The 26119-nt window shown below is 43.6% G+C and overlaps 3 protein-coding genes across 8 annotated transcripts; 1 reads left to right on the plus strand and 2 right to left on the minus strand.

The window, feature by feature from the left end:
* The first annotated feature begins 952 nt into the window (after positions 1-952).
* gzf1 (GDNF-inducible zinc finger protein 1) lies at positions 953-5568 on the plus strand. 2 transcript variants are annotated; one of them, XM_034527473.1, is made up of 8 exons: positions 953-1096; positions 1562-2589; positions 3041-3224; positions 3334-3503; positions 3698-3792; positions 3909-4076; positions 4191-4348; positions 4448-5568. In XM_034527473.1, the coding sequence occupies exons 2-8, from the start codon at positions 1577-1579 to the stop codon at positions 5096-5098; spliced, it is 2439 nt and encodes an 812-aa protein (XP_034383364.1). In that variant the 5' UTR covers positions 953-1096; positions 1562-1576; the 3' UTR covers positions 5099-5568. The 2 variants fall into 2 exon arrangements, with proteins under 2 accessions (XP_034383364.1, XP_034383365.1); XM_034527474.1 differs by having other exon boundaries at positions 1014-1096; positions 1565-2589.
* A 131-nt stretch (positions 5569-5699) lies between these two features.
* On the minus strand, positions 5700-11775 carry napbb (N-ethylmaleimide-sensitive factor attachment protein, beta b). Of its 3 annotated transcripts, XM_034527478.1 has the most exons (11): positions 11552-11775; positions 10173-10252; positions 9853-9969; positions 9365-9411; positions 8893-8970; positions 8708-8763; positions 7750-7834; positions 7541-7645; positions 7379-7447; positions 7237-7287; positions 5700-6885 (listed from the first exon to the last, which is right to left on the minus strand). In XM_034527478.1, exons 1-11 carry the CDS (start codon positions 11650-11652, stop codon positions 6784-6786), a joined length of 891 nt encoding a protein of 296 aa, XP_034383369.1. In that variant the 5' UTR covers positions 11653-11775; the 3' UTR covers positions 5700-6783. The 3 variants fall into 3 exon arrangements, with proteins under 3 accessions (XP_034383369.1, XP_034383367.1, XP_034383366.1); XM_034527476.1 differs by lacking the exon at positions 9365-9411 and having other exon boundaries at positions 9853-10252; positions 11552-11593; XM_034527475.1 differs by lacking the exons at positions 5700-6885; positions 9365-9411 and having other exon boundaries at positions 6904-7287; positions 9853-10252; positions 11552-11593.
* Positions 11776-13905: 2130 nt separating this feature from the next.
* gpcpd1 (glycerophosphocholine phosphodiesterase 1) lies at positions 13906-26119 on the minus strand. Of its 3 annotated transcripts, none has more exons than XM_034527091.1 (20): positions 25693-26119; positions 25340-25422; positions 24837-24927; positions 24597-24681; positions 23506-23747; positions 22440-22481; positions 21970-22093; positions 21459-21702; positions 21129-21291; positions 20875-21004; positions 20677-20731; positions 20499-20591; positions 20269-20346; positions 19814-19853; positions 19550-19608; positions 19261-19326; positions 18642-18778; positions 18155-18290; positions 17890-18050; positions 13906-15197 (listed from the first exon to the last, which is right to left on the minus strand). In XM_034527091.1, exons 5-20 carry the CDS (start codon positions 23546-23548, stop codon positions 14996-14998), a joined length of 1773 nt encoding a protein of 590 aa, XP_034382982.1. In that variant the 5' UTR covers positions 23549-23747; positions 24597-24681; positions 24837-24927; positions 25340-25422; positions 25693-26119; the 3' UTR covers positions 13906-14995. The 3 variants fall into 3 exon arrangements, with proteins under 3 accessions (XP_034382982.1, XP_034382981.1, XP_034382983.1); XM_034527090.1 differs by having other exon boundaries at positions 23506-23581; positions 25693-26070; XM_034527092.1 differs by lacking the exons at positions 23506-23747; positions 25340-25422; positions 25693-26119 and having other exon boundaries at positions 24837-24854.

The following is a 26119-nucleotide window of genomic DNA, read 5'->3' on the forward strand; positions in this document are numbered from 1 at the left end:
TCGATATCAATCAGGAAGGACCGGTTTTCCATGAAAAGTGTTATCTTTGAAATACGATGGTGTGTGTGTGTGTGTGTGTGTGTGTGTGGCAGAGGAGCCAATTTCGAACACAGTGTTCCAGGTCAAAGCTGAAGTCTGCACAGCTTTCGGGCCAGAGAGCAGCATGAGTCACCGGACGGAGCAGATTGGTAGCTTGCAGAATTCATTAAGAGAAATGTAAGGTATATGGATTTCCTCTGGAAGGGGGAAAGGGAACCTTGGCAGCTGCAGAACAGCACCCCAGTGAATCCTCAAGTAGCTTTCCATACACCTATGGAATGACAGCATGCTTCTTCTTTTTTTGCAACTCTGTAGAGGATTTATGGTGTTCGGAATGTAAAGGAATTATCTTAAATCATTCACCGTTTTGGCCTATTTCTTTTTAATATATTTTTTTGGAACCACTCCAACACTAAAGCACTACTTTTTTTTTAAAGCCGTTAGTTTCATACCTACTGAGCATCAGCCCAGAAGGAGAGTCGGCTGTGTGGAAACTGATCATGCAAAGGAGACAATAATGCAAATGTGGATGTTAAAGATGCAGGATAATCCGCTTTTAAAATCAACAACTAAATTAACTAGCTGTTGACAACAATGTTAATCCCTCTGTGCACTGGCGCCCCCGTGCGGTAGCGAGGCAGTACTGCACACATAAACACTAGAGTTAGAGTTACGGTAACGCCATTAAATTAGTAAACCACCATTAAAACGTATAAAATAATGCCACGGTGACTTTATATCTGTACCCTGTTCAACTTATTTATATATATATATATATATATATATATATAGCTATTTTTTTTGTTGCGCTTGTCGTAAAAAAAAAGAAAGAAACCCAGGAAACGACCCAGGAGCAGCGATTCTAATCGGCTGCCCAAATTTTAGACGCCGCCATAGACGAAGGACTGATCCCGAGTCAGTCGCTTCGGAACCGGAAGTCGCGAAGTAAAAAAACATATATATATATTTTTTTTTAAACGAATGCCGTATTTTCTACAGGAAATACCGTCCGCTGTCGAGAACATTTGTGAAGGGCTGCCATTTTACCGACCTTACGGTAAGAACATTTGCTTAGTGTTGTTACGGAGCCAGCTAGCTAGTCAGCCGGCGCGAGCTCACCCGTTGATCGAGCTCGTTTCATCGCGTTGTGTTGACGCTAGCTAAACCTAGCTTGTGTGTCTGCGGCGCTATTAAAGTAAAAGCACAGCAACCATCACACGGCTCACGTTACGCTTTAGTTAGGAAGCGGGGGGAGAGGTAGCCTGGGGCTTAATATTAAAGGTAGCTTCATTTTTCTTTTCTTTTTGTGTGCCTTTGAGCAAGGCAATTTAAATGTTGTCCATAACCGTTATGCAACGTTCAATGCTCTAGAAATAGGTAACTAATATAGGTTAGTCTTATTGTGGGTCCATGGTTGAAACCCTTTGAGAACGGATGTACACATTTATTGAACCACAAATAGTTAGTGGACCATTAAAAGTCAACAACCCCCCCCCCCCCTCTTTCATTTGTTCCCCCCCAGCAGCACCAATGAATCATGGGGGTCAAAGTGGTCCAGCTCACCTCTAGGTTCTACCATGAACACATCCTGTCCTCTCTGGACCAGCTGAGGCTGCAGGGACAGCTGAACGACGTGACGGTGCAGGTGGACTACCAGGGAGACGTGCAGGAGTTTCAGGCCCATCAGCTGATGCTGGTGGCGTCCAGCGGCTACTTCAAGAAGATCCTCCTCTCTCAGGATGCCGCCCGAGACAAAGTGCTACTCTCCAACATGCACTCCAGCGATTTCTCCAAGTTTTTGGAATTCGTGTACACCGGTAAGGTCGAAGTTGTCCGAGACAAGGTCGGCGACGTCCAAGCGGTCGCGCAACTCTTGGACTGCGAGGATCTGGCCGATGTGTGCGGCGAGGCCATGAGTGCCGGAATCCTACAAAGAACTACAAAGAGAAAACCCGCATCAAAAGTCGCCGTTAAAGGCGACTTGCTTGGTGCCAAGAACGAAATTAGGACCCGAGGGAAGAACCGGCCCAAAGGCGTCGCTCTGAAGCGGCCGCTCTCTCCGCAGAGCTCTGAGAAAGAAGTGATTCCCAAAAGATTAAACGCGAAGAACACAGCGGAGGATGAAAAACGACAGGGACGGATCCTAAAACTGAGGCTGGCTGGCCGCAAAGTCCTACAGAGGCGTTTAAGTACTAAAACGGAGGGTAACCATGACGACAAAGACGGCGTTGCCAATGACGACGCAGACGAGACCGAGGACAGGACGGACGGCGAGGCTCTGGCAGAGAAACGACGCGTGTCTTCGTTTGGAAGGCCGATCTCTGATGTAGATTGGGAATGCGAGGAAGATGGGCAGAGTAGTGATCCCGAAGACTCCTTGTTGTTATCTCTGGGGGAGGAAGAGGAAGAAGAAGAAGAAGAAGAGGAAGAAGAGGAAGAGGAGGAAGGACAGTCCAAGAAGAAACTAAAAAGTACCTCCAAGGCCCAGTTCCAGTGTAACAAGTGCCAAAGGACCTTCCACTACGAGAGAAGCTACTTGAAGCACATCAGGTAGGACATATTAGCCAGGGTTTATTTTATTTGAGTGATACCATAGATACCCTGAAGTATCTCAGGTAAATCTCGTATTTCTTGTAACAGGATTAATTGCAGGGCAATTTAAAGCAATTTGGGTGAGGTCAGCAACCAGCTTTCTGCACGCTTCCAACCTCATTATCAAGCACAGTTTGATATTTTCCTTGTTCGTCTCCTCGTGTTATAACACCTTTTTTATATAGCCTCTTAACAGGCTCATCATTTCCAAATTGTACTAAAAGTTCATACAGTGTATTCTTATTTTAAATTTCAGATTTTGACAGGACAGCATATACGTTGCTGAATTCTCGAAATGTGTCCAAGTACACAAGAACATGGTGTACATTAGTACATCATTTCTTCAGGCAAATTGCCATTTTGTCTTGTGACATTCGCGGTGTAACCTCTTCCCTGCTCTCCTGGCCAGTACGTACCACGGCGTGAAGGCAGACGTCGTCTATCGCTGTGAGACCTGCCAGCAGACCTTCGCCAACCGCAGCAATCTGAAGATCCACGAGAAGCACGTCCACAGCAGCGAGAGGCTGTTCGCCTGCGAAGCCTGTGGGAAGACCTTCAAGCGGAAGAAGGACGTCGTTCGCCATCAAAGACAGGTGAAGATGGAGTGAACTTTACTACATCTAAACGTTATGGACAGTAGTGATAAACTTCACAAGGAGTCCCATGTTTGTTTTTTTCCCCCCACTCTCATTTCTGTCTCAGGTACATGAACGCAACAACGTGCGACACGTCTGCCCCGACTGCGGGAAGGCGCTCAGCTCCAGAACGGCCCTGCTGCTGCACGAGAGGACGCACACGGGGGCGAAGCCCTTCGAGTGCACCGACTGCGGGTCCAGATTCTCCCAGAACTCTGCCCTCAAGATGCACCGCAGGTACGGCGCTCACTCGGAACTGTGGTGCGCTGGAAAGGGGGAGATCTGTAGACGCTAAAGACGGGACAGGAAAAAGTGTTTCTATGCCTCCTTTTGACAAACCTCCAGTTTCCTGTCCCTCTAGTCATCGACGGTGAACACAAAGATATCTGGAAGAAATGAGAAATGACTTGTGTCTGTTTTGCTACGTGTAGGACTCACACGGGAGAGAAGCCGTTTGCATGCGACGAGTGCGAAGCCCGCTTCACCCAGAAGCACATGTTGGCTTATCATAAGCGATCGCACACGGGTAAGAGCGACGTCATTTCCAAAACCTTTCATCATCTTCGGTTTTTAAAAGGGTTTTTATGAAATAAAATGTTGTTCTTTTTGCTTGTTTTTTTTAAATTCCTCCCTTTTTTATAGGTGAGAAGCCCTTCATGTGTGAGGCCTGCGGGAAAAGCTTTGCATCTAAAGAATACCTGAGGCACCACTCGAACATCCACACCGGGTCCAAGCCGTACAAGTGCGAACAGTGCGGCCGGGGCTTCGCTCAGAGGAACTCCCTCCACCAGCATTTAAAGACACACACAGGTGATTGTGCGAATTATACATGAGTGACGCATTTGTGTTCTTGGTAGTTTTGCGGGACCAGTTCCTCGTTGTTTTTCTGGCGCGTGACCGTTCCCTCTCCTCTTGATTTGACAGGCGAGCGCCCGTACAGCTGTAAAGACTGCGAAAAGCAGTTCACGCAGCTCAACGCCCTCCAGAGGCACCAGCGCATCCACACGGGAGAGAAGCCATACATGTGCGGTCTCTGTAGACGCACCTTTACAGACAAGTCCACCCTGCGCAGGCACACTATGGTGAGCAGTGCTGATCTAACTATCAGACAGGGTTAAGTCACCCCATATCAAATAGTTAAGGGCATCGCCTGATCTCTTTTTCTTTTTTTTTACAATCAGATTCACGACTCAGACGCTCCTTGGAAAACGTACCTCGTGGTGCTGGAGGGAAATGTGGAAGACAAGAAACCCAAAACTCCCAACAAGGGAAAGCCGGACAAAGCGGGAGGAAAGGAGAAAAAGACCACGCCAAGAAAAGATGCTGCCGGTACCGATACCGGTCCTGCCGACGGCCACGATAAAACCCCCACTGACTCCTTCGTGGCGCCGTCTGAACCGGTCACCCTCCCGCCTGAATGGACCAGTCAGGGGACCATTGCCCTGGTCAGCCAAGGCGGCCCCGGCGGGATCACCATCTTCCACACCGAGGTGGCCCCGGGGGTCCAGATCCAGCCCATCGGGACCGCCGACGGCTCGGGGGCCGGCGTCATTTCCTTGGACGGATTGGCCGTCCCGGTCCCCTTCTCGATACCGGTGGTGTCCGTGGCTCGCGCGTTGCCGTCGGTCTCCGAGATCCGGAGCGTTTCCACGTCGTCGGTCCTGGAAGCCGCCGCCTCGCAGACCATTTTGGCTCCGCCTCCAGAGACTGAGGGCGCCTCCGAGGAGGCCGCGCTGCAGCCCGATATTCAGATTCAGACTGTGATCGTCGGCGACAACGGCGTTTGTGGAACGGAACAAACGGCTGCCGTCACGAGTGACGACGCCGTGTAGAACAATGCACGTGAACGGAGAGATCATTTAATCTGCCATCAGCAGCGTGTGAATGCGTTTGGAATCCCTTAAATCTTGTGCTGAAACTAAAATACGATTATGGGATGGGTGGGATTAATTAAATCAGGTCTTCAAAATCCCATTGAACACAAATGTTAATTTATGACCGATGATTGCCAAACATCACATCGGGTTCGTTGCATTTTACCAATCAAATTAATATTAGACATGTTTTGGATTTGATGCCATTCGCCACCCAAAGCGGTATCGGCCAATCAAATGGTCACGTTTTAAGTGTCGGGCAGATCGATCAGCGGCCAATGACAAGCCGAGGAGCGAAATGGATCAATAAAAGAACACAAGAGTTTTGATTATGCAATATTGTATCTTGTGGTAATACATTCAAACTTAAAATGGATGTCATACATTTAAATGTAAGTGGCGGAAAATTTAAAAGACGTATTATTCAACTGGTCTACTTAATTACCTGTTTTTGCACACATTTCCCCAGACTCAACGTGCCTCGTGACATGTTGGTTTACGGTAATAAAAGATTATTAAATATAACGGTGCGGTCAAAGGCAGGAGGAGGACAGCAGAGCCGGGAATTTAATATCTTTATTATCGTCCATTTGCACCAGGCATACAGATCATACCCACGGCACCCTCGAGTAAAAACGTTGGTCTGGCTCACGCGAGTGAATGTGACCACGCTAATCTACCCACAATGACATGCTCGGCCTCGCACTGCGGTCGTAAACCCTCAACGATGCGTTCACAATACTGGATGAGTGACTAGTGATGCCCGTTACCCCCCCCACCCCCACCCCCACAAAGACTGGCCTGGAAACAACGAGTACAGGTTTCCGTGTCAGTGCTTTTTCATTCAAACATACTTTCAAAGTATTATTACATCAACAAATCTTAAAGGTAATAGAGTGTGTAAGTTTGTGTGTGTGTGTGTGTGTGTGAGGGCTCCATGGATGTGGTTCGATACAAATGTTTAACAGTCTACACTTGGTGCATATCATCGCCCTTCTTCAAGAAGAGTCTCTCCCATTGGTTGGTGATACAAATGGAATCAGAATTTTTTTTTTTCCCTCGTGGCTGCAATGACTTAGTTTTATGAACAATCGGGACATGGAGTTTGAGCCCTTCCCTTTTATACTCCCGACAAATAACTAAAACGAATACAAAGGTACATTCTGGAAACGCATACGCACCACGACGATTCTCAACGTAGAACAAACTGAAACATTTAAATAATCTGTTTAAATATATATAGAGAGAGAATAAAATGATTAAAAAAAAACTGCATCTCGACCAGGAAACGATAATTGTACAAAACGCGCAGTGCTCGTTGTCAATACTAGCATCGGTTTCAATACAATGTACCGCTCTGAAGTCCCCCAGGACGGACTTCAGCAGAAGGAGGTACGCAGCAATCCTCTAGACGAGAGGATCTACATTCTGACCCGGTTCAGATATGTTAGGAAGGAAAAAGCAAAGACGGGACTCCTGACGGTAGAGCAGTGGAATATTCATCAAAGTCATCAACAGACACTCATCTCCAGATGTTATACACAGTGAGCTGAGTGGAAGTGTGTGTGTGTGTGTGTGTGTGTGAAAGCATGCGTGATGTGTTTGTCCCTCCATGCTGTGTTGTGTTGTGGGGGTTTCTTCTTTCATTTCAAATCCCCTTCGTCGCCCTGGATGGTCTTCTTGATGCGCAGCAGGAGGGCCGTGTGCCACTGGTCCAGACGGGAGATCGCGTCGAACTCCTTCACCTGCAGGCGGGCAAAAGGGATACGGGGGGGGGGGGGGTGGGGAAGGATGCAAACACCTTTTTAAAAACGCTCCGTATGTAACCGACCGTCGAGGAGGACTCTATTCCCTCTCCCGACTTTGAGTTAACTTTGAAAACTCTTCCAGGAGCTCCTCTATATTTAGACGCACGGCATCGGTCTGCACCAGTTCCACACAAACACACAGTCCTGGGAGACGGAACGGATACCTGAGATCCAGCTTTCGACTGTTCTCAACACACAAGGGGATCCAACAAAAGTACAAGGGCCGAAGCTCGGGGACTTCCTGTGCCATTTTAACTTGAGAACTTTCTCAGGGTATACAAGACTTACTGCCTCTGTGAACGCGTCGCAGTTCTGTTCCTCATGAGCATCAAGAAGTTTCTGTTGAGACCCAAATGAAAAGTAGGTTACTCCATAATAAACTGAACAGATTAAGGGGGGGGAAAAGATTCCTCAGAGCTCTTCTTCTCACCTTCAACAGTTTGCATTCTCGAGAGTCGGAGAACGCCGGGAACATCTCCTCGTATTTTTCGACGGCAATCTGTGGAGACAACGCACAGCGCGTTAAAACTCCCAAACACGACTCCCCACACCGGAAAATCCAGACGCCGAACCACGAAAGGTGCAAACTCGCCTTAGCGTTGAGCTCGTCCACGATGAAATGACACAGGGAGGCTTTGAAGAAATACTCTTTGGCGCTGTATTTGAGCAGCGGGTTGTCCATCGTGTTGGATCCGACCTGGAGGCGTCCACGGCGCAAAGAAAATAATGCATTAAGACATGTCGGCGTCGCCGGGTTGGCAGAGAAAAAGTGCAAGAATGAAAAATACAAGAAGTGCACACCTGCTCGTAGATCTCAATGGCCCTCTGGTACTGCTCCAGCTGAGCACAATAACCCCCCACCTTCAGCAGACACTTGTTGGCAGAGCTACGGACAAAAGGGACGCGACTCATTTATGATATATATATATAAATAGTCTCTGTATTAAATATATATATATATATTTAATTAATATATATAATAAATATATAGATTAAATATATATATATTTATTTAATATATAATATATATATATATTAAATATATACATAAAATATATATTTTATATATATATATTATAATATATATATCTGGAGTGTACGACTCTTTACTTGTACCTAGTTTGTCAGAGAAATATATGATGAGTTCCATTTTTTAAATATAAATGTGTAAAATGCTTTTTGTAATATTAAATATACACTCGCTCCGTTAAATGAAGGCCAACTAATTTCAAATCCCTGCAAACTCATCTGAAATCCATTTTTAAAAACCTAATGACTGCTGCTTTGCTTATCACAGCAGCAGACCGGTGAAATAATGTAGACATTACGATGCGCCAGCGTCGTGACAACGCAGATGTAATTCACGGCGGTAATGAGTGCACTCCGTGTCGGTTCCAGGCCGGTGGCGTTTTACACGCCGTCTCGCTTCCATACGCTCGTTAACGTCATTAGTGACAGCTGTGCCGTCGCTGCTACGAGAGGAAAAGAAATGGCTCCTGTGGACGAGAGCGTCTCTAATTCTGGAGGAGTCACCCAGCGAGATCAGTTCAAAAATATATAGATCTAAAGATTTAAACTAAAAGTGTCATTCTTCACAATAACATGCAGAAGAAAAAAAAAATCTGTGTACTAGACCTGCACTTTTTAAACACGAGACTTCTTCATTTAGTGAATTAACTATTTTGGGTGTTAAATACGACAGCGATGAGCTAGTTTTGAAAGACTTTAGAGCTGAGAAAAAGACAGAATTGGACGGTACCTGTTGGATTCCTCCCCTTTGTAGTAGTCTGCTGCTTGTTCATAATGTGCAATAGCCTTCACAAAGAGAAAAACAACTAAATATACTGTTGCGTGTTCGTCAAAAGAAAAATGCCCTCTAGTGATAGCGTACATAATTATCAGAAGTATTAACCCACCACGTAACCTCTGATTACGAGACATTACCTTCTCGATATCCACCAGTTCGGACTCGTAGATCTCTGCAATGTTGATGTGGTGTTTGGCTGCGATGGTGAATCTTCCCTGGAGGAGGAAGAGGAGGAAGAGGAGGAGGAATCGTTACTAACTGGATCAATCCACAGACGCCTCTCGAGTCGATGAAAACGTTGCATTACACTCTCTGTGCAGAGAGGCGAGCGGCTTCACGTCTACAAGGTTTTTAGCTTTTTAATCCCGTCCAAAGGGGAATAACACATATGCAATTTGATGTTAAAAGAAAAACTAACTTTTGTGTGCTGTAAATATGTAGACATGGGGCCCAAAAATGAAGTATCTGGGAATGGGAGGAAAGTCTGCTACGTCATGTGTGTTCCTATCAGAAGCACGAAACACGACTACTCACTTCTCAGCTATACAATCATTTTTTTAAATGATGTGAATCAGAACATAGACGGACAACTCTCTCCATGCATCTTACCATGTCTGTGTATATATCGATGGCCGCATTTAAACACTTGATTGCCTCTTTTGGCAGCATTAAGGCGAGAGGAGGGGACAGTTAGACATCCTGTTAGTTTTGTTAAATCTTTACAGAGCGGTGTTTACATGCTGTGTCACTTCAACAGGGTGAAATGAGGCCAATACTACAATCAAACTTTCTAATACGCTGCATGCAGTCAGGTGTTATATTATATCATATATATACATATACAAGAACAGTACAAAAGCTGGCTACCATCCCCCTAAAACTATATTTAGGAGAACATGAAGCGAGGCCAGTGTAGAAAGAGCACGATAACTCAACTAATGGCGAATGCCAAAACAAGGGCAATAACTCGAGAACATTAGAATTGATCAAACAGTACAAAATACGCATCCATATAAAAAAAAAAAGGGGGAATGAAAAATTCTGGCGCAAAAGATATGGTTTGAAAACTGGGTCTTTAAGTTACCACATAATCTCACCATTGGGGTCAGACTTCTTGAAAGCATTTCCCGCATCGATGAAGCTGGTGGCGCAGTCATGTTTGTTCTGCAGCTGCATGTGGAGACGAGCGGCCTTGCAGAACGCACTTCCAGCAGCTGGAGACAGAGGAAAGAAGAGAAGGACGCACACTCAATGCTTCTTTTTTTTTGCATTCATCTTACGCTCTAAATTGATGCACATAATTCCACTTTGCAGTTACGGTGCCAAAAGCGTTCAACGCGTAATCCCACAGCTTCTCAAGCGTGTGGGAATTGATAAAAGGTAGTTAATGTCTTTAGTAGAAAACAGCGTATCGCACCGCTCCAGTTCTTGGCCATCTTGAACATGTTGGCCGCTCTGCAGTACATCTCGCATGCTTCTTCCACTTTTTGAGGTCCTCTAGACGAAGAAAGTAAACAAAGAATATAGTGAGAATATAGTGCACATTTTTATACAGGCTGTAACAACAAAACCAAACTTGACCTACATATTAAAGTCATATCTAATAAAGTATGCCTAAATGGCACTGTAGGGTGATGAACTGCTTAATATGCATTCGATTTCTCAGAGGGATGCCAGGCTCAGATTGTTGTTCCGGCTTATATAAATCCCTCTAAACAGGCACTGTAGATCTACCGCCCTCCATGACAACAAGTGGACCCCTGGGAGCTCCACCTAGTAATAATACTCTGGCCATTCAATCACGGCAAAGGGGATTACATCACCGCCCGGCCAGCCACAGAATTACCAGAAAGCCTGCCAAGAGTTATCACGCACAAGAGCTGCCTACTGGTAACATCTGGGGGGGGGGGTCCACCTAGGACAGAGCGTTGTTGGGGGGGGGCAATAGCTCCTGTCTTTTTGTATTTGGGCCCGTGTAAACAACGTCATCCTGGCCTTCTCGTCTCTATGACATGGTAAAAAAATTACAATATAAGATGGCACGCATTTATCGGTTTGATAAATGAAATAACACCGTGAACTGGAAGTCAGTTACCATCGTAACGACGGCTGGAATGTAAGAATTAAACAAATGTATTCTATGTTTAGGTTAATGTTATTAATACCAGTCAGATAAGCACATCACTCCTGCATGGTGTCTTGTGATATTGGTATAGCCAATATAAACGTGTGGAAACCTTCAGCATAACTCTAATGACAGCGTCTTCCATCGCATAGGTTTCCCCTAATCTTGTAACCTTTAACCTCGGAGAAACCCTAGTGAGTGTGTGTGTGTGGTTTGGTAATGAAAGGAACCATTAAAATGGCACCTTGTTATGAAAATACAAAGCAATAAATTCACAGCCAGGGATTTTGAGGTGAGGTCAGAGGAGAATGTAGGAATATTTCCAGTCCTCCCAGTTTGAATGTACTGTAATGGAGGAACACACTGTTTTAGACAATATAACACTATACAACACACCGCACATTAAGACAAAGTAGACCTTTTTCATTGGGCTATAAACAGTCGCGAGGCGCTGGCTTGTTTACAACGGCGCAGCTAACTTAGCTTAGCTGACACACAGCGGTAGTTACGGTGCATGTCACGTGGTTTTAATATAACTCAACTGCCGCGACCTCGCGCTCGTTTTCCACATCGAGAATCACTGTACATGGAGGCTGGCCGCGTGCCCAACTTCGCTCGTGCCAGTATAACGGTCGCTAGCTTGTTTGTTCTTTGGCGCAGTGCTGTCTTACCCTCCAAACATCCCTCCCAGAAAAGAGCCGGAGGACTTGACTCTTTTGTCCGCGTCGGCCATTAGCTGAATCGCTTCCTTCTCTTTCCCGCTGTTGTCCATTTCTTTGCTTTATTTGAGACAAACTTATGGCGAGGAAAAAAAGAAAATACCCGCAGAGGATTTCCGTTGTGTACAGTGAGGATTACAGTGGACGGGGTTTATTCGGCGTAGGCGTGTACCAGCTAGTGGCTTAGCCGATGTTCCGTTGCATCATGGGAGTTTGAGTGGTTTCCGTCGCGAACGCGGTTGGCTTCGAGGCAAAATAGACTACAACTCCCAGGAGACACGCAGCTATTTTTAGGTGGTTCGGAAGAAGAAGAAAAAAATATATATATATATTTTTGTTATTACATTTGTACATACTATCAAATCACCTTGTATTCTAAATGTTTCCTAAAGAATAAAATAAAATGTTGTATTTTACAATAAAAGCAACAGTGTACGTCGTGTTTCTGTACAACAGGGGTCGCTAAAACATTACCAACTGACACGGAATTTTCTTCTTAAGCAGTTTTTTTTTTTTTTTTTTTTTTTTTGTATAATTCTTTAATCAACAATTGCATATAGCAATTTCAGAAATTGTCAATGAGAAACGGCAAAATACATTTAAATAACATGCATGGGGAGGGGAGGGGGAACCGCAGAGAATAAAACATATACAGAAAAAAAGGTGTAAAAAATAGAAAATAAAAAAGCGGACACTAAGGCACGCACTGATTGAATAATTACAACATATATCTTTGGCAATGCATGCCGTTACTGTTCCCATGGCCTTTTAGTTGTAATTTAAGAGTTTTTAAGATACATTTCAAACTATTTGTAAAAAACACAAAACATGGGTCTTTCTTCTTAATTTGTGCTCAGTATTAATTTGACAAAATAGAGTTGAGCTATATATTTTAGGCCGACTGCACATTACAGTTCACATCATATTGTTATTAAGTAAAATCTTTTTAAGCTGCATGGATTTGACTATGCAGCTTATACCGCTGCGTTTAGCAGTTGTTTTCGTAGTAGACATTTAGCTAGACGTGGAGCATAGGTGTAACCATTAAGATCAATGAGTCACTTTGAAACACAAAGAAACGCCACCTCGACGTGCAACAACAGTAACATGTTTTCCCATGAATGTAGCAACAATGTTTGGATTAAAGGTTGAGTCAACACGCACGCCCTGGCACTGCATCCCACGTTCTCCACATGGGCAAACTAACCTTTAGCCTTTAGCAAAAGAGGTCTACTTGTACATTTAAAACACTGGACTAGTATGAAGTTCGTGATCTGTACGTGTTGCTGACGTCTTTAATTGTCCATTCCTATCTTCTGCCCCTGCTGAACGATGAGCAGTTATTCACAGTCCAGCAAGGGAAGAAGCGGTTGATTATAAATCAGTTTCAAGTTTCATTCACCACAAGGGTTCTGAGAAACCCTATGACATCAATGGCCGAGTGTGCACATGTTATCTAATTTAAACTGCAGGGTCAGCAGCACAACCTGTTCCAATGTTCGTACGGACAGAAATATCATGGCTATCCTTTTAAAGCTTCGTTTTGTGAATAATTCAGACGTATTATAATCCTACGCCACAACTAGTTGAACGTTTTAACTCGGTGTCCTGATACTATCTTTAACCAAGTGTCCTCCTATGTCCACAGTTAACAACCTTCTTGACCCCCACCAGTCTGGATTCAAGGCAGGCCACTCAACAGAGACTGCCCTCCTTGCTGTCTCTGAGCAACTTCACACTGCTAGAGCAGCCTCTCTCTCTCATCTGACCTTATCCTTCTATCCTTATCCTTTCTGCTGCCTTTGACCCAGTGAACCACCAGATCCTTATTTCCTCCCTCCAGGACCTGGGTATCTCAGGCACTGCGCTCTGCCTCTTCTCATCCTACCTCACTGACCGGGAACTTGGAGAGAATCTGTGTCAGAGCCTTGTCCTCTCACTACTGGGGTCCCTCAAGGCTCCATCCTGGGTCCTCTCCTCTTCTCTCTGTACACTAATTCTCTCGGCTCCGTCATTCGCTCGCACGGCTTCTCCTACCACAGCTACGCCGATGACACCCAACTGATCCTCTCGTTTCCCCAATCTGAAACGCAGGTAGCAGCACGAATCTCTGCCTGTCTGACTGACATCTCAGTGGATGTCTGCACACAACCTGAAAATCATGTTCCATGTAATGTGAAGATTTTTAAGTAGAACAACCTCCTAGTTATTCAGAACAATCACTCTGTATCACTGAAGCAAGAGGAGTCTGCAGCATAACAAAAATGTACCAACCGGATGCGAAAGAAAAAAAAGTCAAGTCAAAATAAACAAATATACGTTTCCATTTTATTTACATTACCCTTTAAAACTTTTGTTCCAAAGTGGCAGTTAAATACTAGATTCATACAGATACAGAGGCCATGCACAACTCAAAATTACAGTTTGCAGTTGAGAGATTGTGTGGTGAAACAGATATACAGATAGTTTACAACACACTGGATTTGTTTTGCTCTGATCATACGACACACTGCATTTCCATTGCATTATACGATTACATCATATCAATATGCAAATGATCAATTATTTCAAGCGTAATCAAAACATGATCTTTCATGCAGTAAAACGCATGGGCGTCGTGAAGTTAAAAAGGATTCATCGGAGAGAAGGATACTATGTGTTCATTCTGTCCACACATCTTAAGTCTATTCTAAGAGAAGATGAGTGAGGTATTGGCGGTGTTAACACAGAAACAGACCTGATTTTATTTACTCCCCCTTTAAGGCTGTGGTATGTACTGTGTGCACATGGTCACAAATAAAACATTCTTATGCTCCCCCCCCCCCCCCCCCCAAAAAAATCAAGATAAGAATAAAAGGATATCGCACATTCAGTATGCAGCATGTAGAGGAGAAGGAAGTGCTTACAACAGTCCACTCAAAATGAAATAAATCGTTCATGCAGGTTGAGGAGAGTGTTTCTTAAATGGCACCCTGCACCCCCCCCCACCGCACCACCAAATTATTTCAGTGCTGAACCCGAAATAGCTATCAGTTGCTATTTGAGACAAGAATAACACTGAGGGTAATGGCTACATGCACAGAAAAGAAAATCATCATCATAAACAGACAACTCGCGGTTACACTTTTACACCGGTAAAATAAAAAAACATGGCTGCCTTAATGTTTTGGCAAAACATGCACGTATTTCAATAGAGAGCATAAATAACCAAAACTTGAGTGAAGATGCAAGACAGAGACAGAGTGTAGATGGTTTAAGTGGTTTTACAATTGTGATTTAAGTATCGCAGAGGTAAAGAAATTATGAATATCGTGACGATGATTCAATCTAAATGTTTTTTTTCTTTTTTTTTTTGTTCACCCGTTCCTACCCGCGGTCCTCGAAGACCTCCTCCATTCACGAGGAGCTGAGGCCAGAGTCGGACTCCGCGCTGCCGATGCGGTCCTTGGAGGCCCCACAGGGAATCATGGAGCAGGGGATGGAGTAGGAGTAGCAGGAGCAGGAGGAGCTTTTACGGGTCTCATCGGTAATGACCTCCTGCAGCGTGTGCTGCTCCTCTACCTGAAAGATGTTTTGCTCTCCTTGCTCCTCACAGATACTGAAAGGGAGAAAAGTGAGGAGACATTTTCTGTTAGATCCGTGAATGTAGTTTGTGTAAACAGCCTCAAGAGTCATTAAAAAAAAAAAACACTAAACAAAAAAGGGATAAAGTTCTCCTGATCGAATAACATTAAACTAATGAAGATTCAAAGAGCTATAAATCCACACTGATGGATACTAGAGCATGGCGATAGTATTTATAAATATTTCAACCCTAATTAGTAGGAATATGAATAATTAGATTCCACATGAAGGAAAAATCTCTTTTAACTCATTCATTAAATTACACTCCGCTTTGACTCAATCAATTAGGGAACATTTTGTAAACCAACATGGATATGATTTTAATATTAATATTGACTAACAATCGCAATCCAATGAAAGTAACTTAAAAGATAATATTTAATTATAACCATAACCAAGTCAGACTTATGAATTCCTTTTGAATTTTTCACATTTTATCTGATAAAAGTTAAAAGAAAAACGGTTGAATATCCTTCGGGCAAGATGCAAAAAAAATTAAATAAAAACAAAGACAACTCCAAGTCCATTTCTAAACTAAATGGCAAAAGGGCTGTATCACCGTACACGCCATACTAATGTTATTCATGCACCAGTGTTGACTGAAGCAAATCCGCTCCATTCCTGTTGGCTTGAGGGATGATTGCGCTGGTTGCAAGCAAAGTTCATGCTCCCGGTCTAACATCATTCAACCCCCATATAAACAATGCCATGCATTGTTCCAGTGAGCTAAATCCTCTTTTTCGTGGTTGCACAATACATTTAGATACAATGCAGCTATGGAGGATTACTGTTAACAGAAACGCTGATCCCACAATGAGCTCTCTCTCAATCAAATGCTTTACACGGTGTGAGTAGGTCCTTTTTTTTTTTGGTTCAAGCCATGGGCGGATATTAAACGTAGAAGTTGAATTTTTGCCATCCGTCTGGGAGGTTGACGTCAAGTCTCCACCATACAAGTTATCAAGCCCATCTCTTAAAAGTGACGGAGGAAGCTCATTGACAGCATTCCCGAGCCGTCCAATCACCCGAGAGAGCAAATGTAAAGCCGCCTCGTGTCGTGAGAGAGGCCACCGAAGGCTTCGTCACATGGCGGCGGCAGGCAGAGCGGTGAAATTAATTTATAATCCAACAAAGAATGTCCAGTGCAATCAACCCTCTGGTGAAGAAACCGGGCTGCAGTACGAGCAGATAGTCTGCAAAGAGCAGAAAAATGCACTTGCTGTGGCGTCTGACGACGTTGCCGAGGAGGTGGATAGCCGTACGCACGAGGCCTGCATCATAAAGACCATCCCTTACACAGTGACTTGCATACATCAGCTTGAGCCAATTCCGATTACAACCAGCAGTTCCAAACAGCAGAGGTATTTACATATTTATTTTTGGTCCACACAGAAGCCCAATATGTCAAGTAACTCTGCCTCATGCATGAAGCAAGCCATTCACTTTCGGTGCCTCTCCTGCTTCAAAAGATTTCAAGTTGAATATCACGAGTAGCATGCCAAGCATGAGATGAGGCCTTTCATAACTTAAAATAATAATAAGCAGCCATCTATAAAAAAAAATAAAAAGGGGGGAGTGACACTAGCCAAAAATGAATAAAAAAAAAAAAACATGGCACCAATCAAACTACCATGTTTAGTAAAATCCAGAAAGATTAATAAAAAAAAAAAAATCATTTCCAGGTACGGAAAATCTCAAAAAAATACATCAGCCAAGAGTGAGTAAATAAAACAAAAAACAAAAGCCAGGAACCAGAGAGAACATTACGAGAATCTGAAGAACTCGAGTCAAAATATGGCACCAAGCATTCACAAATTCTGCAAGAAAGGAGGCACAGTTATAAATATCAACAACCTGGAGGGTTCAAACGGGTTGAGACATCTGGACTCTGCTGGGTTCGTAAACTATGGGGTTCAAAGCATGCAGTCTTCTTTTTCAGCAGGGGTCTGAAAAGCGTCTGGGCTGAAAAGTGCAAACCGACGTAAATATAGAGCAAATGTGAAAAGGCAGAACTGAAACGGCTGCCCAAAAACAGGCCCTGCAGCTTTTTATGAGACCGGAGGGAACCGCTTTCCACCCGCGAGCAGAGCCAAGCTTTATGCAACAGCGTCGTCACTGTGAAACCAGTTCCACCAGTAACAAAAGGGGTCAATGAGTTGATCAAACCAGTTTCTTTTTTTAATTATTTTTTATCAACAGCTAAGCGTCTGCCAAAAAGCTTGATGACATGACCGTGAACCCGGTGGACCTTTGCTGACAAGAAAGGCCATTTGGAAAACAAGGAGCCGTGTTTTGAGTGCACTCATTACAATTGACATAACTGAAAGCTCCGATTAATGACCGTGGCCTCGGGCTGAAACGGAGCACAGAGTGTACTGTACGGTTTGCGGCGCCGTGGGATCGGCATAACAACAGATTGTCGCTTGAAAAACACAAGAATACGAATGTCAAGCGACGAGGAATGTAGTAGAAATTGTTTTAAAAACAATAGCATGTTTAAAAATAATAACAATGTCACCTTTGAGGAAGAAGAATTGTGATTTTCAAGCACTTCTATTTAAGTTATTTACTTTTTTTCTTCTTCTTTATGCTTAACATTAGCAGAAATGGTTGCATTTGTGGTTTGAGTTCTTAAAAAACGAGCTAAATGTTGCATTTTCACCGACCTATCGTAGATGAGCCCGTCGATGCCCTGCTCTCTCAGCTTCCTTCTGATCTCGTGCTCGTTGTTGTCGTCTCCCCAGCTGAACACCACCAGGCCTTTGGACTGGGCATCCCCGATGTAGGACAGGTTCTTTAGCAGCTCCTCGGTGTGGCCACTGATGCCCTGGAGGACACAGGCGAGGGAGTCCAGTCAGAAAAGAGTAGTCTGGTTTTCATTTTTATTTGTTTTTTTAGCCAAGTATCTGTTCAAAGTAACAAGCTGCTCACCAGAATATTCTCACTCTGGGCGAAACTTATGGCGATCTGAGTGGTCTGGCAGCGGATGTCCATCAATTCAGAATATTTCTCGGAAATTCCCTGAGTCAGGAAGAGGATGGGGTACTTGTTCTGCTTTCGACGCACCCTGAAGGGAAACGAATGAAAAGACGTCAGCAGCTGTCGGGGGAGCAGCTTCTGTGTTTATGACCGCATCCTGACTGGCTAACTGCATCATAGTGAACACAAATATCAAATGTCTGAAGCACAATAAACATGCAATATTTGAAGAATATGTACACTTCTCAACAGTTTATTCATAATAATAATTCTGTAATGCGTCTGAAGATTAGGAGAAGACTTTCTATGGGTCTTGGGTCTGAAACCTTGTAATCCCTTGAGGCGAGCCAAAAGGTTATTGCGTCTCTGGATAGCATGATTGCCTCCAGCCTAATCAAATCTCGGCCGTACTTTATCCTCCGCTCTCAGCGGTGCTTACATGGTGCAGATATCCGGATCGAAGCAGGAGAAGACGATGCGTCTTTTCCCCCCTTTTTGCAGAATGCAGGACAGGATGGTGTCGAGGAAGGTGTTCATGTTGAAGTAGGACGACAGGTTGCCGTCCCATGACCCGTCCTGTCAACAACAACAAAAAAAGCATTAATCACACATGGTTACCATGAGAATATTCCATGAGCAAATGATTATATATCGTCGGCCCCGTTGACTAATGACTAGTCACACTAATTGACTTCAGCCCCAGTTTCCCCCTCGTTGGCAGTTTTGCCGACAGGAGGCATCTACCAGATATCTAGCATGCCAATATCTGGACCTGTCTGGGAGCTACAGCCAATGAGAGCGCAAGACACAGTTGAGACACGGGGAGGGGTCGCCTACAAAAATAGGAAGTTTACTGTACAAGTTGCAACGGACCAAAATTGTTGTTGCACTTCGAGGAAACGAGGCTATTCATAGTTAAGGCATGTGAACATATGGGAACCCAGCATGACTACCAGAAAAGCCCCACAGATTGCTTGAGCAAAAAACAAGTGCAGGGGTTGGGGGATGAAATTCTTCCTGTGAGAGGTAGCGCGGGAACATGGCTTCAGTGTACCCACCTTCGACTGGCAGATCCATTTGAGCTCAATGTTGAAGCCCACGTGCTCAGGAATGGCTTGAAAGATCTGGAAAAGAGGTATGAAGGATGCTGTTCATTTGACCATGACACCATACAGGTAGGTGATAGGTAGGCCACAATGACTGAGTAGGTAAACGTGTATCAAATCAGTTGCTTAAACAAGGAAATTCGTTGGCAGAGAGTACCATAAAACAGGGAAGGGAAGGGAGTTCCCAATTCTTTGTGCCGATTAGATAAAGCTATCTAACGATCATGATGACGTAATTTACCTGCGATAGAGAAGGGAATGGCTGATGCTCGTCGATTTCCTCCTCCTCATCCAGCAGATCTGAACCGGCAAACAGACGACCGTTAATGCGCGTCACACAAAACTTTTACATTCAGCGTCACAATTCACTCCCGTTTGTATGAAAATACAGAATACTGGACGCGGGCAGCAACAACAGAAATGTAAGCGACATGTCGGGGCACACTTTTTTGTTTCCCAGCCAGAGGGTGATGAAACTAAACAAACACAAACAATGGGTGCGTACCGTTGTCATCGTATTCTTTAATGGCAGTGGCGTGGACCAGCTGTGAAACACAAAGCGTACATTACCTACTCTGTAATCAATACGCGACTACATTTCAAAGTGTTAGTTACAGTTTCATAATCAGGAATTGTTGGCCGTGCTAATTTTTTGTCATGAATTAGCATTCCGTCCATTTGTAAGAAGTACACAAAGTTCTATAATGCTTCTCCCACTGAGAAGGCACTAAACCCCAAAATGCTTCAGTGGCTGATGCAAGACACAGTTAGACAACCATTTGTTCAACGTTCATTATAATAAAATCGGGAAGATGCAAATGTCCTATTTGTAGAGGACGGCCCGACGTGCAGGAAAAGCACAGGGAACCACGCTTACAGTAACTAATATCAACATTGTCCACTTTTCATCTAAAAAGGACAAACAAGGTTTTTATTTCAACCGTGGTTTGTGGTTTTTACCTTCAGAAGCTGCAGCTGATCAAATGTCAAGTCTTTGACTGGCACCTCAATAAGCTCCAGAGACTTCTTGTCATTTTTCTGTCGAGGATAAAAAGATTTTTTTTTTTTTTTTAAATAAAAGTGACGACATTAATGGATTTCAGTGGGATTTGCATGTTTCTAAACTTCCGTTTGTAGTTAATGAAAAATAGAAAATGACATTAAAGTCGACAGGCCCGTCGTTGTTTTACCTTCTTTGTGGATATGCAGCATGTCAGATCGTGGTAAACAATGGGGACAGCATCCTTGGAGAGGTGAACATCAAACTCTACGTAGGCAGCCCCCTACAAGTACACGATATACAAATGATTGAGGCCGAAGTCCCGTGGAAAGGTAAACATTTAGCTTTAACTCCCGTGCATAACTTACATGGTTGGCAGCGCTTTTGAATGAAGCTATTGTGTTCTCCCTGACTCTTTGGTGCCTGTAAAAACACAAATAAAAACAACAACTAATGATTGCTAGGCATATTCAGCCTAACTGAGACGCGCCATTGTGCCAATAACCGTTTTTGGGTTGTGCGTTCAACGCAAGACACCCAATTCAAAGGCTGTTGTGATGACTCACTTGGCTGCATGTGTGCTTCCAGCCCCTCTGTGTCCCACATTCAGAGTTCTTCTTTTCTTCCAGTACTTGGTGAAGGAGGAGCTCATGTCACATTGCAACCCCTGGATGGGCGTGATCACCAGGTAGTCCACTAAAAAAACCACAACAATGTAAGTAAACCAGTTTCTCTCACACACACATTTTTTTGAAGCCAAGACCAAAACAACAAGCTCAAAACAGTTCCTCCCTTCCTTTCACATAGTATGAAATCTCACCTCTGACTTTCCCGATGGTCTGTCTCGAATTTCGACCCATGATGGGAAGTGTGGCAACTCCGTAGTCCTTCCCGCTCTCCGAGAAAGAGGAGGAGAGGAGGCAAGCTGTGCCCACATAACCTGGATGACCATCCCCCTGGACTACGTGTACACTCATATCCTCCTGTAAACAAACACGGCAAAATTAGTGCAACTCCAATCAGATGGGACCAGACCAATCTAATCACGAGTGCCTGATGCGCTCTTTATTTTTTCACTGTTGGTCAAGAATACCAATTGAATCAAGAAGTGTTTTCACAGGTCTTAAATCAGGAGGCAGACGAGTATTACCTCAAAGAATTCAAAGGTGAGCTCTAGGTTGTAGGGGTCCATGCTGTGGATGCTGTACTCGGTCCACTGGGAGGGCTCCAGTGCGTAGCCACATTCGGGCTGAGAGTGGCGCGACTTGTAGCCGTTGGCACTGATCATACTGATCTCCAGCGTGGTGGTCTCCTTGTGCAAAGATAAAGGACTATGCACACCTTCCTCCTCATCCTCATCCTCCTCCTCAAATCCTTCCAATGTCAGCTTGATTCTGTATTGGGTCAGGTAAAAATAAACGGTTACTTAAATACACAGATGTGGTGACATGTTTCTAAAAAGAAACACAAATAAACGGTTAAATTGAAATGTTTTACTCTTAAGTATCTTATTTATATTTCATACGCAGCGCTCCAGTCACACTTAGGTAACAGGTAGGGTAACAGTAGCACTGAAACAATCCACTAATCAGCCTCATGTCACATTCAAGTCGAACTTTCTCCAACTGGTGTTAAATTCGACCTTGGCGTCGACCCCTTACCTGAAGCGAGACCTCTTGTATTTCTTCTTGGTGATGGACACCGGCGGCATCTTAGAATGATGCAGACGCAGGCGAATCTCTGTCTGGCATGTGAGCCACCCAGAGTCAACACAGTTCACCCCATCTACAAATGAGAAGGACACCGGCAGGAAGCATGTGATGACAACGTATATACATCCATCAAAGAGCTGGTGGCAGCGACAATAGCAGGGAAGAGGCAACCGTTTGCTCCGTTGTAAAGAATGACTTCAAAAAACTGTACAGGACACAGGAAGTGATGACAATGTGGCCTTCAGGGGTTTTAGTTTTCCAGTGGGATTGCATAACATCAATAAGCAATTCAGTATTTACAGTACATGGACATTTTACATTCTGTAAACCTGCATCTTGTAATATATGCAGAGAGCACTTTAGTTACAGTGTGTGTGTGTGTGTGTACAGTGGTGGCTTTATTTATTTATCCAACTTACTGTGAATTCCAAATTGTCCATCGTCAATAGTTTGGTGTGACGCTGCAATAAAAAAAAAGGAAAAGTGCGAATTAGAAACAGGATACAAGAATCTTCGATTTAAAAAGGTTGAGGTCAAATAAAAATAAACATTTCATGTACACACAGGAAAGTCTCAGCGTGATGCCTTCAATGCTCTGAACTCGACATATCAGTAACGACACCGAGCATGAGCACGTCATTAAGGCTAATTTAGCAGTTGTGTGTTTATGAAGCCACTCAGAACTCAAACAAAAGCACATCTGGGTTTATTTTTTTTTTTTCTGTTGAAAAAGAAACCTCATAAATTTGAAACAATTTCTTATTCAAGGGTGAAACGTGCATTAGTATCATATGCTAGAAGACAGAAGAGGAGAAAGAAAAGAGGATTGGGAGAAGAGGAGAAAGAAAAGAGGATTGGGTGACAGGACGTCCGGGTAAGCGGACGTGGTTCAAACTATTATACCGCTCAAGCTCATTTTTAATGATCTTTTGTCTAGTGGTGGGGGAATCAATACAGATATGCAGGGTTTAAAAAAAAATAACAGTGAGAAAAAAAATATAGATCATGTATATAAAAATGTTGTTGCATAAAGAGGATTCAATAATCCTTTTATAATCACATCCTGGCCCTCTGAATCAGAATTTAAAGGTGCCCTGGCTTGGTCTGTGTTAGGTCAACACAAAGGCTTTTAACTAGAAAGGTCAAACAATATTGGCTGATGACATCTACTACATTGCAGTGTTTACTCCATATAGATTAGCCCGGCAAGGCTTGCTCTTTGGAGACGGGAAACGCTGCACCCTGCCATTTTCATTTCGTCATACACGTTGCGTAAGACGACATTCCAACAAGGTCAGACTTGACTGCACCAGACGCCCGATCCTTCACCTTCAGTGTTAAGAAGGATTCTTGTAAACGGACGCTACATTTGTGTTAATGGGAAACTGTTACATATTGTCCATGGGGAGGAAATGGGAGCTGTTATGGGGCGGGGGTTGAGTATGACACAGTTAACAATAAAAATAAAGTCTCTCCATTCTATACCTGTGGGGCTCATCATGCGGGGCTGTTGATGGGTCTCCCACATATTGACTATCACTTGACAGGGACCCCCTGCACTCTGCAATTCCAATGTTTGGTACAATGTTAGGGTTTTCAAATCAGATACATTGCTATACTTTTCACTCTCATGTCAAAGCCGCTGTTGGACTAGAGTGTCAGAAAGGATTTAGAGCTGGCATAGTCACCAATCCCCACCCGGGGCAGTCAGTCCCCCTTGTTGAAATCTGAAAGGGGAATTTGTTAGTGAAGAGAAGAAAAGAAAATGGCTTCAGTTACACTTTGAGCTGCTCTCTTCATCTGTAATAAAGAATAATCAATATGGTAGCAGCATCACATTTTGTTATTATGTCATTATGGATTGGAAGGGAATATTACGCTAAGGGAACAACTACGGCTCAAATTGTGAAAAACATGGTCCCTGTTTTTTAAAGCGGGATTGCTCCTAACATTTTGTTCCAGTCATGAAAGTAACTCTAGACTCTTAAATTTCAAGCACATGAAGAAATCAAAACCCTGGCGAACCTTGCATCAACTGTTGGATTTCTATATTGAGGAGTTTAACAAACGGTACAAAAACGCGCGAGTAAGCAAATTCAACTCCCACAATGTCAATCAAAACCGTGAAATAGAAAAACAAGGACACACTCGTACTATAAAATAATAAAAAAGGGAGAGCGCTAGATAACAGGTTTTATAGACATTTTCTTTTTGAGGGGAAATGTGTTTTATGAGTGTAGAATAGAGTAAGCTAGCTGGGGCTAGATATTCCGCAACTATGCACTGAAGGCATGAACATAGGTATGAAAAGAGGAAACATACTTCTTTTTTTTATCTATACAACAACAACTTCTTTCAAAGTCATAGGAACAGACAAACTAATAGAACTTGTTTTCCCCGTCCCTGCTGAGGAGCTGTAACAGGAAAGGTATGAATTTACATGGTCTTTAAAATGTAACAATAGTTATCTTTAGCTACTGCTTTCAAAAAGGTAATCTTTGACAGCAAATTAGCTCAAATCAATCAGTTATTTGAAGGCTACCCCACTGTAAATGGGGGGGGGGGACTCTGTTCACCTTTGACTGCAGAAAGAATCCTTTGAGGTAGCGGTACATGGACACAGCTCCTTTAGGCACAAAGACGGTTGTAGTCCATGTGTTTCTGTTGGGCAAAAAAACACGCACGTTGGTATTCAAGATGGCCGGAATAGCAAGGAAGGCACCCTTTGCTTGCAACATAGTAAAGAAGATCACATACCGCCATGATTCAAAAGTGTGTTTTAATGACTGGTACATTACACGTGAAGTTTAACGTACCCATCACTCCCATCAGGGTGTAATATTGTGGCATTTTGAGAGTTCCAGCTCCCCAGGGCCTCACAGCTACCAACAACTGCAATCACCTCCCCTGGAAATGTTCAAATTGACCTTTTACATTATGAAACTTCAGCAGAAATGTAAAAAAAAAAAAAAAAAAAAAAACCACACAGAGATGACTCATATTTATAACAACCGTCACACTTTTAAACTACAATATTCAGATATGAACATGTTTTAAATGTCTTCCTAAATAAGGAAATGCTGACATGGGCCATACATCTACATCATCTCCCATGCCGTGTCTAATATAATTTATAAAGACATTTTTATGATCCTAAAGTCCAAGTAACACCACTCGAACAATGATCTCAATATGTGTGGACAAGATACAACAATAGCTTGGCATAATACACTTCACAAATAGATAATCATTTATGAGAACAAATAAATTATTAACATATATAATCAACACGTTTTTTTAATACATTAGCCTGACATACCTGGGGATGTTTCGCCTCGGACAGCAAAAGTCACCTGAGCGGTCTCCATGGTGGATACGGGAACAGGAAAAGACTGGAAGCGGCTGAAAGACATCATGACAGAGTGTAACTTAAAACGGGCTCGTTATATAAAACTAAGCAATATTTTTGGCTAATAAATAAAAAGGAGCTATAAAGATAGTGTCACTAAGTATGCTAGCTTACTCATCTTCGGCTTGCTGACACATGGAAGGCAAGTAGAATAGCTAGCTTATCAAACCTTCTACCAGTACGGTCCACGTCTACTAGCTACCTCGCTAGCTAACGGTAACTAATAGCTACTAGCTAATGAGAATTGTGGTCATGTGAGCTACCTTCGGGGATGTTGGCCGCCGGCTAACGGGTTCGCCTCGAGGGGGGTCTTGAAGATGGAGGGGGCTCACAGCGAGCCAAGTTCAGCTATCCCGCAGAGAGGCCCCGGTGTAACGTTAGGCTCCGTGAAAGCATCAAGTCCAGCTGTTTTCACCTCAACCGAACAAAAAAAGAGCGCTCGGCACGAACTAGCTAACTAGCTAAATTTTCCCAGGGCAAAATGAACGCCAGTGGCAACGCAGTAATGAACAACATAGATGTAACGCTCGCGAAAGGATCTCAGGTTAAAATAACCCGACCACTACCAAAGGGAGTTAAACAATGGGCGACACTTCGGCGAAAAAGCACGTCACCCGCAGACAAACGGCATCAAGTTCGATACGATGGAGCAGGGGACATCCGGTTTCGACTTTCAAAATAAATGTGTGT

This window comes from Cyclopterus lumpus, chromosome 24 (assembly GCF_009769545.1).
Source record: "Cyclopterus lumpus isolate fCycLum1 chromosome 24, fCycLum1.pri, whole genome shotgun sequence".
NCBI lineage: Eukaryota > Metazoa > Chordata > Actinopteri > Perciformes > Cyclopteridae > Cyclopterus > Cyclopterus lumpus.